This window comes from Stigmatopora argus, chromosome 22 (genome assembly GCF_051989625.1).
Source record: "Stigmatopora argus isolate UIUO_Sarg chromosome 22, RoL_Sarg_1.0, whole genome shotgun sequence".
In the NCBI taxonomy this organism is placed as follows: Eukaryota; Metazoa; Chordata; class Actinopteri; order Syngnathiformes; family Syngnathidae; genus Stigmatopora; species Stigmatopora argus.
The window spans coordinates 916,922-930,596 of NC_135408.1; the positions used below are offsets into that span (position 1 = coordinate 916,922).

General features: G+C 43.1%; 1 protein-coding gene across 1 annotated transcript in view; it reads right to left on the reverse strand.

The window, feature by feature from the left end:
- Positions 1 to 12,645, reverse strand: part of LOC144068472 (rho GTPase-activating protein 7) — a 29,870-nt gene extending 17,225 nt beyond the window's left edge. Inside the window, 6 exon segments of the mRNA XM_077593042.1 lie at positions 18 to 214; positions 306 to 398; positions 9,413 to 9,700; positions 10,261 to 10,345; positions 11,625 to 11,696; positions 12,615 to 12,645. Coding sequence (XP_077449168.1) covers positions 18 to 214; positions 306 to 398; positions 9,413 to 9,700; positions 10,261 to 10,345; positions 11,625 to 11,696; positions 12,615 to 12,645 — 766 coding nt within the window.
- Positions 12,646 to 13,675: the final 1,030 nt, after the last annotated feature.

A 13,675-nucleotide genomic window follows, 5' to 3' on the forward strand; every position in this document is an offset into this window, starting at 1 on the left:
ACAAAACAAATGCTAACACTGGTAAATGTGAAGAAACGTCCCATAGATCTTGAAGGTAAAAATGGGCTCGGGCAGGTCTCGGAAGTACTGTTTCACCAAGTCAGCCACGTCGAAAGCTGACTGGCCTTCGTAAGACACGCCCTTGGGGTTGGATTCCAGGGTCTCGCGGAGACACTGGATCCGAGACTTCAAGCCCGATTTCCGAAAAAGGCCAGTTCAGATAGCTGGTTAGTGGTGGAGGACAGAGGACGATTGATGTGGTCAATGCCGTCGTGTATGAAAGAGTTTTTGAAGAAGGTGTTATCACCTGGTCCAAACAGCGTGTTCTCAGGAAAATCAAAGCCTTGAGGATGGCAGGAGGGAGCGCCTCTCCTGACTGCTGGATGTTAACCATCAGATACGATTTGTCAATGGATCGTTGCCGCCTGGGCGAACGTGTCTGCTTGCACGGTTGTTCGAGCTTTTGCCAAAGCCGGCATAATTTCTAAGGAGCCACATAGAAATGACGGTGACTCTTAGAAAGAAGAGGGGGGGCGGCTATTTGGAAGGCTCGTTTGGGTAATTGTTTAATTCTGACACAGAAGATGAGGAGTTTGAGGGATTTGAAGGTGATGACTTGAGTAAATTGTAAAATGTCTAAATAAAGTACAACCAAACTCAGTTTTGCTTCCGTTGCCTTTTTAAAACATGTTTTTAGCGTGTGGGTGTAGCGAGGAAGAACTATATTTCCCAGCAGTCACTGCGCACCGGAAACCGGAAATAAGCTGCTTCCGGTAGCCAGCGCTATCGCCAGCCGCTCGGCGCCCCTGCGAGCGCTCCCGCTCGGCGCCGCTTGGTGGCGCTCGGCGCTCACAAAGGGCGCTCTGCATTATAAGGCGCCCTGTCTATTTTGGAGAATTTTTTTGACTTTTATGCGCGCCTTATAGGCGTGAAAATATGGTATTCATTTTTTTTAATACAAAAATTCTTATTCCTGGGCTGGCTGGCTTGACTTTCTCAGAAAATCAATATTTGGGATCATTTCTACGAGACCATACAAACGTTTCTGAAATCTGCTGTTGCCCTGTTTTTTTGCGTGTATGGAGGCCATCAAACAGCTTGGACATTTGCAAAGGAAAGCATCTAAGTCCTCAACATGGCCCAACCCGTATCCTTTGATGGATGGGCCAAATGAATCATTTGTGTGTGTGTGTGTGTGTGTGTGTGTGTGTGTGTGTGTGCGTGTCACGTGGATTAATGTGTATGTGCAGCCTGGAAAAAGCATCAAACACTGGGGCATTTCGGCACCTTTTTTATCTTTTCATTTTTTAAATAATCACAAATGAATCTCTTTCACGGCTTGCCATTCTGTTTCATGGTAGCATTATGGGAGCCTTCCAACTCTCTTTTCATGTCTGCGCCATTCTTTCCTGTAAATCCAAGTGCGTCTATCGAAAGCAAAGCGGCAAAAGAGCCTCCTTTCACAATCAGCTGGATTCCTGAAAAGACGATTTTAGCATTTTTGGCTTCATACACACACTTCTATTCTCCCTAATCGGCCAGGCGGCTCCTTGTGAAATCCTCATCCAAACTTTCAAAAGCTGCACTTTCGAAGCATTGCACAGTAACCCCCATCTTAAGCGGAGGTTACATATCGGCAATAACCAATCTAGGCAATATAAAAACAGTCTTTTAAATCATGTTTTTACCAAATAAATTACCATATTTTCTGCCCTGTAAGGAGCAACTAGAAGACTTGATTTTTACATAAGATGGCAGGTCGCTTTATGATCCAAAGCCTTGTAAATACCGTATTTACTCGCATATAAGCTGCTTTTGTTGGACAAAAAATAAAGGCTAAATCCAGGGTACGGCTTATGTGTGCATAAAAACACACCATGCACAAAACTGCAAGTTGACGACGATGACACGATGACGTCACGACAAAATGACGCCGTTGTGACGTAATGACACAAGACAATGCGGCAATTTCTGGTAATTGATTTCAAAATAAAGAAAAGATTAACAGAGAAAATGCTATACAAAATGTATTTTGATGTCTATGAATATAACTCAACCAAAAAACAAACCATATCTTGCATAAAACAGTTCCCTTCACTGTTCGCTGGGGGCACGGCCATCTTACCGTAGTTAAACGTGCTCAGACTGGCCAGACGCGAGTACACTTACTTGTGTCTGCTATTGCTCGCTCGGGCGTCGCCATCTTACCGTAGTTAAACGTGCTCTGACTGTAGCTTTTACCATGTCAGCACATTAAAATAGTTAAGGCTGATCGAGGGTCTTGCGGTCGATCGTTAAAATATGAATCTTGATACCTACGTAATGTGTATGTGATTATTGCACTCAGAGAATTGGACAACACTATTGTTACGACTCCCCCTGATGGTAAGATATACCAGGGAGTCGCAACTACCACAGCAGAAAGATTCAGTCAATGACGAGCCAGACACACACTGCAAGTAGCCTTCAGTGATGATTTATTAACAACAAAGTCCACCAAAACCTGGACTACGGGACAACATAGGGGAAGCAAAAGATACTAAAGTGGCACCCTCAAATAAAAAAAGTAAAAAAAAAACATCCTCCCAGACAAGTTCTCATGGTCTACAAACATCACGGCAGTGGTGAAGAAGGCTCAGAAACGACTCCATTTCCTCAGGGTACTTAGGAAGAACAACTTGGGCACCAATCTTCTGATAACCTTCTATAGAACCACTGTAGAGAGCATCCTGGCGTACGGCATCACAGTGTGGTACGCTGGAAGCACGGCGGCAGACAAAAAGGCCATGCAGAAAGTGATTAACACTGCCCAGAGGATTGTCGGCTGCTCTCTGCCCTCACTGGAAGACATTGCCAGCCCTCGTTACCTCAGCAGAGCCAAGAACATCATAGGGGACCCTTACCACCCTGGTCACAATCTGTTCCAGCTGCTGCCCTCTGGCAGACGCTATAGGTCCCACAAAGCACGGACAAATAGGCTTAAGGACAGTTTTTTCCCCACATCCATCAGAAATCTAAACTCGCGCTAACATAACACACATTCCCTTCTGCGGTAATATGAACAGATGTTTGGGTGGTGATCTGCCTCCTACTAGCTGACTGAAGTAAGGTAAGTGGAAGACAGTGAGAGGTAAGTGAGAGTTAAGCGACCTGTATCCTCGACAGCAGAATGCCAAATTACAAGTCCGTAACTTACACTTATTTAGGTCTTTTGCCGAGTAAACGTAGCTTATGGAGAAGCACCATCAATTTCGTCACACGCAGTTTCTGCGTGTGATGACAAGTAGGCTTTTTGTGTTGTGATAATGACGACAGGGCCTATGTCCGATTATTATTATTATTATTATTATTATTATAAAAGTCTAGACAGGGGAATAAACTACATGTATAAATGCAACAAACTATATGGAAACCCCAGGGTGTCTAAACTTATCTCAAGTACCCCTATGCAGCCCAAAATAATTAACTTTATCAACACCAATACTCAATATAACAATGAGTAGCGTACTTACAATGCCAGGTGAAGCTGGGGCAAACAAAACTTACTTAACTCTAGACAATGAGTGCTATCTTAGAGAAAATAAGGACTCCACTGCCTCAGCATCTACAATCACAGGCAGTCAAGAGAGTCAAGGAAGCCTGGGGCTGAACTGAAAAATAAAAATGGTTTAAATAAGGACAGGAAGTGGATCTTGATTGGAGGAGGGATGATTGGGAAGTAGTCACAGCTGTGTTGGCCTGGGCAAGGCTTTGCCACAGGGGTGGAGCCACAGCTCCATGTACCTGCAGAAGAAAAAGAAACTACACACAAAACAACACAACCTACTATATAGTGTGTACCCAGGCTGACACCCGTAACACTATGTATATAGCACTATAGGCATATACTTCCTGGTTGTGCTTACATTACTTCCTTTTTTAATTTGTCTAAGTGCAAACAACACCCTCCCTTTTGGAACACAGAAAGGAAATGATTGTACATTTTTGATTATGAAATAAAACAAATTTACGCTTTGATTTTTTTCTTTTTATCTCTTGTTCGAAAGTGACAACTAATGCAGTGATATGAACCTTAAAAAAATTGAGGTATTTCGACATTAGAAGCAATTTGGCTGCCACAAGATCTTAAACTTCTGGTAAGAAAATTGTAATTTATGTCATTAAAAAGCATCAGGTTCTCATCAAGATAGACTTATTTTATTCTTTTTTAAAAATAATTTGGCAGAATTTTTTATGCTGCTTCTGATGTAAGGGACCGCCAATCATGGTGTGCCGTGAGCAATAGTCAGGTGTGCTGTGGGAAATCGCAGGAAGTCATATAATGTAATATTCAAAGAGAAAAAATAATATGAACATAACAAGATTAAAATTGAACTATTACAAGGTTAAAATCAAAATATGATGAATGTTAAATTATAGATTATACGATTACAAGATTCAAATTGTGAAACAGTCAGTTTGTTGCTTATTTTTCTCTAACATGAACCGAAAGTTGTTTGGTTTCCAGGACATCAACCTTTGGAAACGCAGAATTTGGTTGTGCTCAACAAATTGATATAGGTATACAGAGCTACTGTTACTTACATCTCTTGTCTTTAATCCTTGTAAAGCATGATTTATGGATGGATGTGTGTGTGTATGTTAAGATTCTCTCGCTGCGTTTGTCCAAACCGTGTATCGTAGAGTTGACATGTTTTATGGTGGACAGAAACGACTGTCAGATCCTAATAGATGAGTGGTTGAATTTCTTCACCTTCTCTAAGTGTGTGAATTCCATTTTTTATTTGTTAAAGCTGAAAGCAGAGTTGATGTATGAATTGTTGTTTTTACATGATGTGCCTATACGCACTGTGTGGCTGATTGGTCGTAAGGTAGGGCGCCTTTCCACGTCATTTGAAAATGTCATTTCTGAAAGAATTTCCGCCAGCGAGTTTCCATGTGCTCCTGGAAACCATTTTTTTCTGTTGTGACGGAAGTTATAAAACATCCACCCATCCATAAATCAACTCTGCTTTCAGCTTATACAAATAAGTTGACATTCATTTATTTGGGTGTGTGTGTGTGTGCACCTGGAAACTCGCTGGCGGAAATTCTTGCGAAAATGACGTTTGTATATGACGTGGAAAGGCATCCTACCTTACAACTACAATCGTGTCTCGCCGAGTCTTCCCGTCATGACAGGAAAAAAACGTGTTTTAGGGAGCATAGAATAGATAAAGCGTGATTTATGGATGTGTGGACATTTGATGTTAACATTTTCACGCTGTGTTTGTCCAAACTGTGCATCGTAGAGAGTTTAAACACCTACCTTTACATCAATTGAAGTTCTGGAAACCCAGTGATTACTGTGAGTAGGGCACTTGGAGTCGCCCAGCTCGTGCAAAGACGCCGACAACTCCGCAAGAACTGGAGGAATGCAACCGAGTCAAAGAGAGAGGGCCTGAAAGTTCTGTGGGAAGAGGTCAAGCAAAGACTATCCAGGCTTCGCAGAGCTGAACGCATCCGCAAGCGTAGCAAACGGAAGCAGAAAGAGCGAGCCAGCTTCTACAACTACCCCTTCAAGCACGCCAGACAACTGCTGGAAGAGAAGTCCGGGAAGCTCGAGCCCACCAAGGCTCTAATGGAACAGCATGTCTGAAGGCAGTACAGCAATGAACTAAGAGACATCCCACAAGGAGCAACAGGGTACATACCACGGCCCAGATGGTGGTGGCGGAGGTGACAAGGATGGGGGAAGAGCACTACAAGATGAAGGCCGTGTCGCAGGGCCAACAAGAAAGCTGGACAACCTGGGATATTTCTCATCTCATCTCATTTTCTGAACCGCTTTATCCTCATTAGGGTTGCGGGGGGTGCTGGAGCCAATCCCACCTGGTGGACAGGTGGATCGACCTGGATTTTAACCCAGGACCCCAGAGCTGTAAGGCCGACGTGCTAACCACTCGAACCACCGGGTCACCCTGGCCGATATTTAACTATTTCAAATCAGAAGAATAAAAAAAATTGGCTAAGACAAAACCAAGATTTTCATGGTTTTCTTGTCCTGGACCAAATTATTTATTAAGAACATGCTAGCTTTCTTATTTTATCATTCTTAAATGTGTTTAATCAAAGCATTGACTTCTGCAATCACGTCATATGACTTATTGTACCGTATTGGCACAAATGAGACGACCCCAATTTTAAGACGGCCCCCTCTTTTTCAAGAATGAAGCTTGAAAAAAATGACTTTTTGAACTCCAAATTAAATTTTTATACACAAAATAATGACAGTACATTCGAAACAAATGATTATAACAATATATTCGAGAAAGAAAGCATGTTATTTTGCCTCATTCAAATTATGCAAAAACTGTCTAAATATCAAAACTAAAGTGCAATCACATTTGTAAATGAGTGGCTTCTGGTTTTTGAAATGTAAATAACCAATCTACTGTGATAAAACAACAAAATTGCAATAACTGCATCAATTCGAGTTCTGGACATATGAAGACCTAATCTAGACTAATTTCGTATGTTGTAGTTGCATTAAAACTCCATAGGCTGCTAACCAGTTTAGTCACTTTTTGTACCTGACTAGTTATTCATGTTGAATCCTTATCTAATTTGACTACTTATTTATGTTGACTACTTATTTATAGATTATTTGTGTGCACTTCATGGTGAAGCTTTGAATCTAATTATACTTGTATAATGACAATAAATGCATTCGATTTCAAGACGACCGACTCTTTTTCAGTCTAATTTCAATGGAAAAAACATTGTCTTATATTCGGGCCAAGACGGTAATGCATGCGAAATTAGAAATTTTACACCCAATACTTTTCAAATAACAGCAAAGCAAATTAACAAGTTTTTGCATTTAATGTTTTATTTGTAGCTTTTGCGTAACCCCTCCCTGTCTCGTAGTGAATTGCTCTACCATTCACTCATATAGTTCTGGTTGTGTCAGAGGCCCAAATTTGCACTTCCCACACGCTCCTGTTTTTCGGCGATCTGCTCTTGGACTCGTCTTGGATTGGATTGGATAACTTTATTCATCCCATATTCGGGAAATTTTGTTGTCACAGTAGCAAGAGGGTGAGGATGCAGGAATAGGAAAGGCCTTTTAGACATAAATAGATAGGTAAAAGTAAGTTAATAAATAAATACGTGAATAAATATATAAATAAATAAGCGTGTTGCTTAGCACATATATACATACATACACATAAATATACATGCACGTATACGGTAGGTCTCAACACTCAGCCATTTTTTTGTTAAAGAGCCTGACAGCTGATGGGAGGAAGGATCTGCGGAAGCGCTCCTTCCTGCAATGAGGGTGCCGCAGTCTATTGCTAAAGGAGCTTCGGAGGGACTCCACAGACTCATGCAGGGGGTGGGAGGTGCTGCCCATGATGGACATCATCCTGGTCAGCATCCTCCTCGCTCCCACTTCCTCCACAGAGTCCAAAGGACAGCCCAGAACAGAGCTGGCCCTCCTGACCAGCTTATTCAGCCTGTTCCTGTCCCTCTCCGTGCTCCCGCATCCCCAACAGAGCACTGCATAAAACACTGTAGATGCCACCACAGTGTCGTAGAAAGTCCTCAGCAGTGTCCTGCACACTCCAAAGGACCGTAGACTCCTCAGTAGGTAGAGGCGGCTCTGGCCCCTTTTGTACAGGGCATCTATGTTTGAGGACCAGTCTAGTTTGTTGTTGAGGTGAACACACAGGTACTTAAAATTCTCCACAATTTCAATGTCTGTACCCTGGATGTTCACCTGAGAGGTCTGTTGAGGATTCCTCCGAAAATCGATGACCATTTCCTTTGTCTTACTGGTGTTGATGTAGAGGTGGTTTTGCCTACACCAGTCAACAAAGGCTGTGATGACTCCCCTGTACTCCAGGTCGTTCCCGTCCGTCACTCGTCCAATAATAGCGGTGTCGTCAGAGAACTTCTGGAGGTGGCAGGTGTCTGTATTATGTTGGAAATCCGATGTGTAGAGGGAGAAGAGGAGTGGGGAGAGCACTGTGCCTTGTGGGGCCCCCGTGCTGCAAGCTACCACATCAGACATAAAGTCCTGGAGTTTCACATATTGTGGTCTGTCAGTGAGGAAGTCGATGATCCATGCGGCTAGGTGGTTCCTTACTCCAGCCTCTTCCAGTTTCTCTCTCAGTAGGACCGGCTGAATGGTGTTGAACGCACTGGAGAGGTCAAAAAACATCATTCTCAGCATGCTTCCCGTGTTCTCCAGGTGTGAAAGAGACCTGTGCATCAGGTAGGTGGTAGCATCTTCCACACCAATGCAGCGGGTCCAGCTCTGCATTCATCAGGGGGCTGAGGTGATTGAGGATGATTCTCTCCAATGTCTTGATCAGGTGAGAGGTTAATGCTACCGGCCTGAAGTGGTTTAGCTCCCTGGGGTACGCAGTCTTAGGAACTGGGACCACACAGGAGGTTTTCCACAAAGTGGGGACCCTCTGCAGACTGAGGCTGAGGTTGAAAATATGCAGAATCACTATACCAAGCTGATCCGCACACTCTCTCAGTAGTCTGGAGCTGAGGCTGTCTGGACCGGTAGCCTTCCTTTCCTCGATCTTCTTTAGCTGTTTTATCACCTGATCGACAGTAATGCAGAGACTGGTGGAAGAGGGGGAGGAAGAGGAGGAGAACGAGGGGGGAGCGTTGCTTCTGGTCTGGGGGGTCAGGGGAGTGGGGGCAGGACTGAATCTGTTAAAGAACTGATTCAGTTCATTGGCCCACTCCCTGCCGCCAGACTCCGGGTCTCTCTCGCTGTTGCCTCCATGGCCCGAAATGGTCCTCAAGCTCCTCCAGACCTCTTTGGTGTTGCCTCTCTGGAGTTGGTTCTCCAGCTTCCTCCTGTAGATGGTCTTACCCTTCCTTATCTCTCTCTTCAGCTCCTTCTGGGCCATTTTCAGGCTCTCTTTCTCCACAGACCTAAAGGCCCTCTTCTTCTTGTTCAGGAGGGCCCTTAGATCCCTGGTGACCCACGGCCTTTTGTTGGAGAAACAACGGACCTTCTTGGAGGGTACAATGTTCTCAGCACAGAAGTTAATATAATCTGTGATGCAGTGGGTCAAGCTGTCAATGTCATTACCATGTGAATTGCACAGCACCTCCCAGTCAGTGGTCTCAAAACAGTCCCTCAGTACCATGCTGGTCTCCTCGGTCCATCTTTGTATGATCCTCGTGGTAGGTTTTATTTTCCTCACCATAGTGATGTAGGTGGGGATCAGATGGACCAGTTTGTGGTCTGAGCGGCCCAGTGGGGGGAGGGGGACTGAGCTGTATGCTTCCTTTGTGTTGGCATACAGCAGGTCCAGAGTTTTTTGTTCCCTGGTGTGGCACTTCACATACTGAGTGAAGGTGGGGAGAGTAGAAGCCAAGGGAGCATGGTTAAAATCACCAGAGATAATTGAGGTTTTGGCTATCGCTCTTGGTGCTGCTTGAACTGCGGATGCAGCAGATGTCGTAGTGGTCTCGGCCATCCCGGTGGTCACACACAGGCACATTCTGAGGGGTGTCTGAGATGTCGGATACGTGGAGAAAAGCATCCGAGGTGTCCAGGTGCCGCCATTGGTGCATATTTCTGTCGAGGGTCCACCTGGGGCTTATCGCGCAGAAATCACTTGATTTTTTCGCTTTTGGGACATCCAGCCTCAGCTCAGAACATTTGTTCAACGTAATTAGTTGTCTCCAAATGGGAAGACCAAGTTGGTCAAAAAGTGAAGGCTCAGCTCAGTTTGGAAAGCAGTAGTGCTATTATTTATAAACACACGCCTGTCTGCCTGTTTGCCTGTTTATCTATTTTTGCAGCACTTTAATTAAAGCCATTTCCCTACCAATGAAGTGACACCAACAAATTCAAATATGTAATGGCATGTAAATATTATTTGCATTTGAATGAAAACCATTCTTTTGAAAAATGGCCTAGCTAAAAGATGATGAATTTAAAATTCAACTCTCTCCTCTCTCTCTCTCTCTCTCTCTCTCTCTCTCTCGCGCGCGCGCTCTCTCGCTCTCTCTCGCTCTCTCTCTCTCTCTCTCTCTCTCTCTCTCTCTCTCTCTCCCCTCGCCCTCTCCCTCCGTCGCCCTCCCTCTCTCTCCTATCTCATTTTCTGAACTGCTTTATGCTCACTAGGGTCACGGGGGTGCTGGAGCTTATCCCATCTGATTTCGGGCCAGAGGCGAGCGACACCGTAACCTGGTGGCCAACCAATCCCAGGGCACAAGGAGACAAACAACCATTCACACCCACACTCATAAATGACTAAAGCATGCTGATCCAGGAAGTGGTGATCCCTTTTGGCGAGCTCTATATCTATGGGACACCTGCAATCTGATACATATCAAACATAAGCAGCTTAATCCGAGCCAGAGGCAGAGGACACCCCGAATCGGTGGCCAGCCGATCGCAGGGCAAAAGGAGATAGACAACCATGCACACTCACACGCATACCTAGGGAAAATTTAGAGTGGCCAATCAGCCTTCCATGCATGTTTTTGGAATGTGGGAGGAAACCGGACTACCTAGAGGAAACCCACGCAGGCCCGGGGAGAACATGCAAATTCCACAGAGGTGGACCGACCTGGATTTGAACCCAGGGCCCCAGAGCTGTGAGGCCGACGCTCTAACCACCCGATCCACCGGAGCTGCCACTTTACAATCAGTTTTTTGTAATATTTTTTTTAAAACTGATAGTAATGGGGGCAACGTTCTCCTCGTCCCTGCGTGCGTTTTCTCCGTGTACTCTGGTATCTTCCCATCTGCCAAAACATGAATGGAATTCTGGTTAAGCACTCTAAATTGCCCTTTGGTATGAGTGTGAGCATGAATGGTTGTCCGTCTCCATGTGTACTGTGATTGGCTGGCAAACTATTCAGGATATCCTTGCCTACAGGTTGGCTGGGAAAGGCTAGAACACCCCTGCGACCCTTGTAAGGATAAGTGGTATGGAAAATGAATGAATAAATTTTGATGAAAACATATTGAGGTTTAAATTTTTCAAACTCAAAACCTATGTAACTGTTATAGAAAGTAATATCAATAATATACTCTTTTTCTATTTTTTCCCCCTAAAATTCTTTCAGAGGGGATGAATTGTTTAGAACCCTAAACAGTAAAAAGTATTTTAGCGTAAATGTAATCGGTTAAATATGAGCTTGGTACAATCACTTTGGGATTTATATCTGCATTTTCTTTGAATACTTTGTCACTCGAACCTAACTGGCTGCCTCATGGTGTAGGGGTTCATTCGCCTGATTTTTGTGTGGGCAGGCGCAGGTTGAATTCCCGCTGATGGCGGTATGATTGTGAGTGCAAATGGTCGTCTGTCTCTCCGTGTGCCCTACTGCTGACTGGCGACCAGTATAGATTGTAGTCTGCCTTTCGCCCGAAGTCAGATGGGACAGGCTCTGGCAATCCCTGCAACTCTTACGAGAATGCGCCGTATGGAAAGTGAATTAATTAATGAATTTAACCCAACTGTGTGGCACTTCAATCATATAATCATCCATCTTTTTTTGCTCTTGATTACATTGGTTTGTCATTGAAAATTAGGGCCAACCAAAATAATTTTGGGACATTTAATATATTTTGGATTATTTAAATAGTTTACCTTTAAACAACTGCACGTACTGAGGGAAGCCGGCTGCTCGAAGCCAATCGCAGTACTCGGTCGCTTCAGTCTCTGCGAAGAGAAAAAGCAAACCTCTTGAATTGACTGAATAGCAATCAGCTTGCACTTATTTAAACTTAATCAGACAACTGGTTAGGCGCTTTCATTCAATCCGGATAGAAAACAATTGTTGGAGTTATTTTGGGTACTATTATGTGTGTGTACAATGAAGAAATATTAATCATTATATGGATGTATGGAATATTAATCATTATATGTATATGGGAAATATTAATCATTATAAGCTTGACAAACGCTTAGTATAACTGTTACCGAAGGACACTTCCCCCTGCAGCTGGCTCCGAAGACGTTTAATTGTTTTGCCCTAATCAGAGGACTGTTGACTTGACAGCTCACCCAGTCTCTAGATCCGAGGACTGTTGATCTGGATTAAAACCTCGACCCTTTACCCAGTCGCAAGTTCGCAATGAAGATCTGTGAAGGACTCTTAAATTGCTTTGACTTGGATTCCGGAGCAGATGGCAATATTGAATCGACCTCCGAAAATATTCGCAAATTGTTTTAAAATAGTGTTGCTCTATTCACCTAATATGTAATTGTTTTGCTGAATGGAGGCTTGCTTGTTTAAATTCTTATGCAGTTGTTTTTGGTTTCTGACCTTAATTGTTGTTTTGAATACCTGATATGCAATTGTTGTTGCAGTTGTTTTTTGACCTTAATTGTGTTATTCGGGTTAGCGCTTATGCAATTGTTTTGAATAAGATAACCTTAATTGTTTTGATTCTAATGCAATTAAATGGACAGGAGAGAATTGGTTTCTTTAGAATGATCTGTGATGCGGACGAGTCAGGATTGATTCTCACTTGCAAGTTAACGCTGGATTATGTGCTCCGATGTCTTCCTTTTATTAAAGTATAACAATTAATGAACATATCATTTTGGTCCTTCGAAGCCTAGGAGTCAACATACCGAAAGGAATCTGGGCGCTGCTGATCGACATCGGGGAAAGACCGTGCGCACGGCGTCTAAAACCCTTTGCGGGCTGGATTTTCGACGGAGCGCCTGGATTCTTGACGGTTGAAGACTAATCCAATTAAGGGAGACATTTGAGGACATCTCTGGTGAGTCCACATGAATGTCTGCATGTTGTTGTTGTTGTTTTGCTGTATTTACACAGCATTTTAACTTGGAAAAACGACAACGAGGCCAATTTGAACGATAAAAGTGGCCCTTCTCAAATGGCAGCAAAAAAATTGGACACGCAAATGATCACACGGTTGCTAATTTTGCCCAAAATCTATCATTTTGGGGATTTTTGCAAAAAAGATTCCCGTATTTTTCAGAAGTTGCGCCAGTAAAATGATATATTCATAACAAAAAAATGCATAGATTATTAGAGATGTGGCTGTTATAAAAAAAATGTTGTGATGTGCACTTGTGGACTTTGTAGGATTAAAAAAATAAAAAAGTTATTTGCCCTGGTTAAGTAAACAAAAAATGCAAAACCTGTCTTAAATATGTTACCATGTATGTCTTTATGTCAGTTTAAAATAAAATTTGAGAACTACGGCAAATACAAACTACGAAAAATACGGCAATCGAAATTGCGTGCCGTTTTTTGAGAAATGAGGACGACGACTTTAAAACCCTGTGAATGCTAGTCTCTGACAGATGAAAAGACAGAGCTTGAGTCTATAAAACTTGGAAATCAACGTTGTACGTGGGTTGCGTGTGTAGTTCTGAAATAAAAATAAAGATAAGCCTAAGGAAAAACAAACGAAGGGCGGAAAAAGCTACTACGAGAATGCACACAAACTCACTTTAAAATGGGGAGCTCGAATAATAAGTCGGCTAGAGATGAGGATCCAAAAATGCGTCTGCTGTGTAAGGATTGGAAATTTGTTGAAAATCAAAGTGCTTTGAGGTATAAACATCTAAACTTATGGATAAATAAATATGGGTTTGCTGACCAGCTTAATATGCATAAAATACTGGATCTACAGGTTAAAATACGCACTAAGCATAGAGGT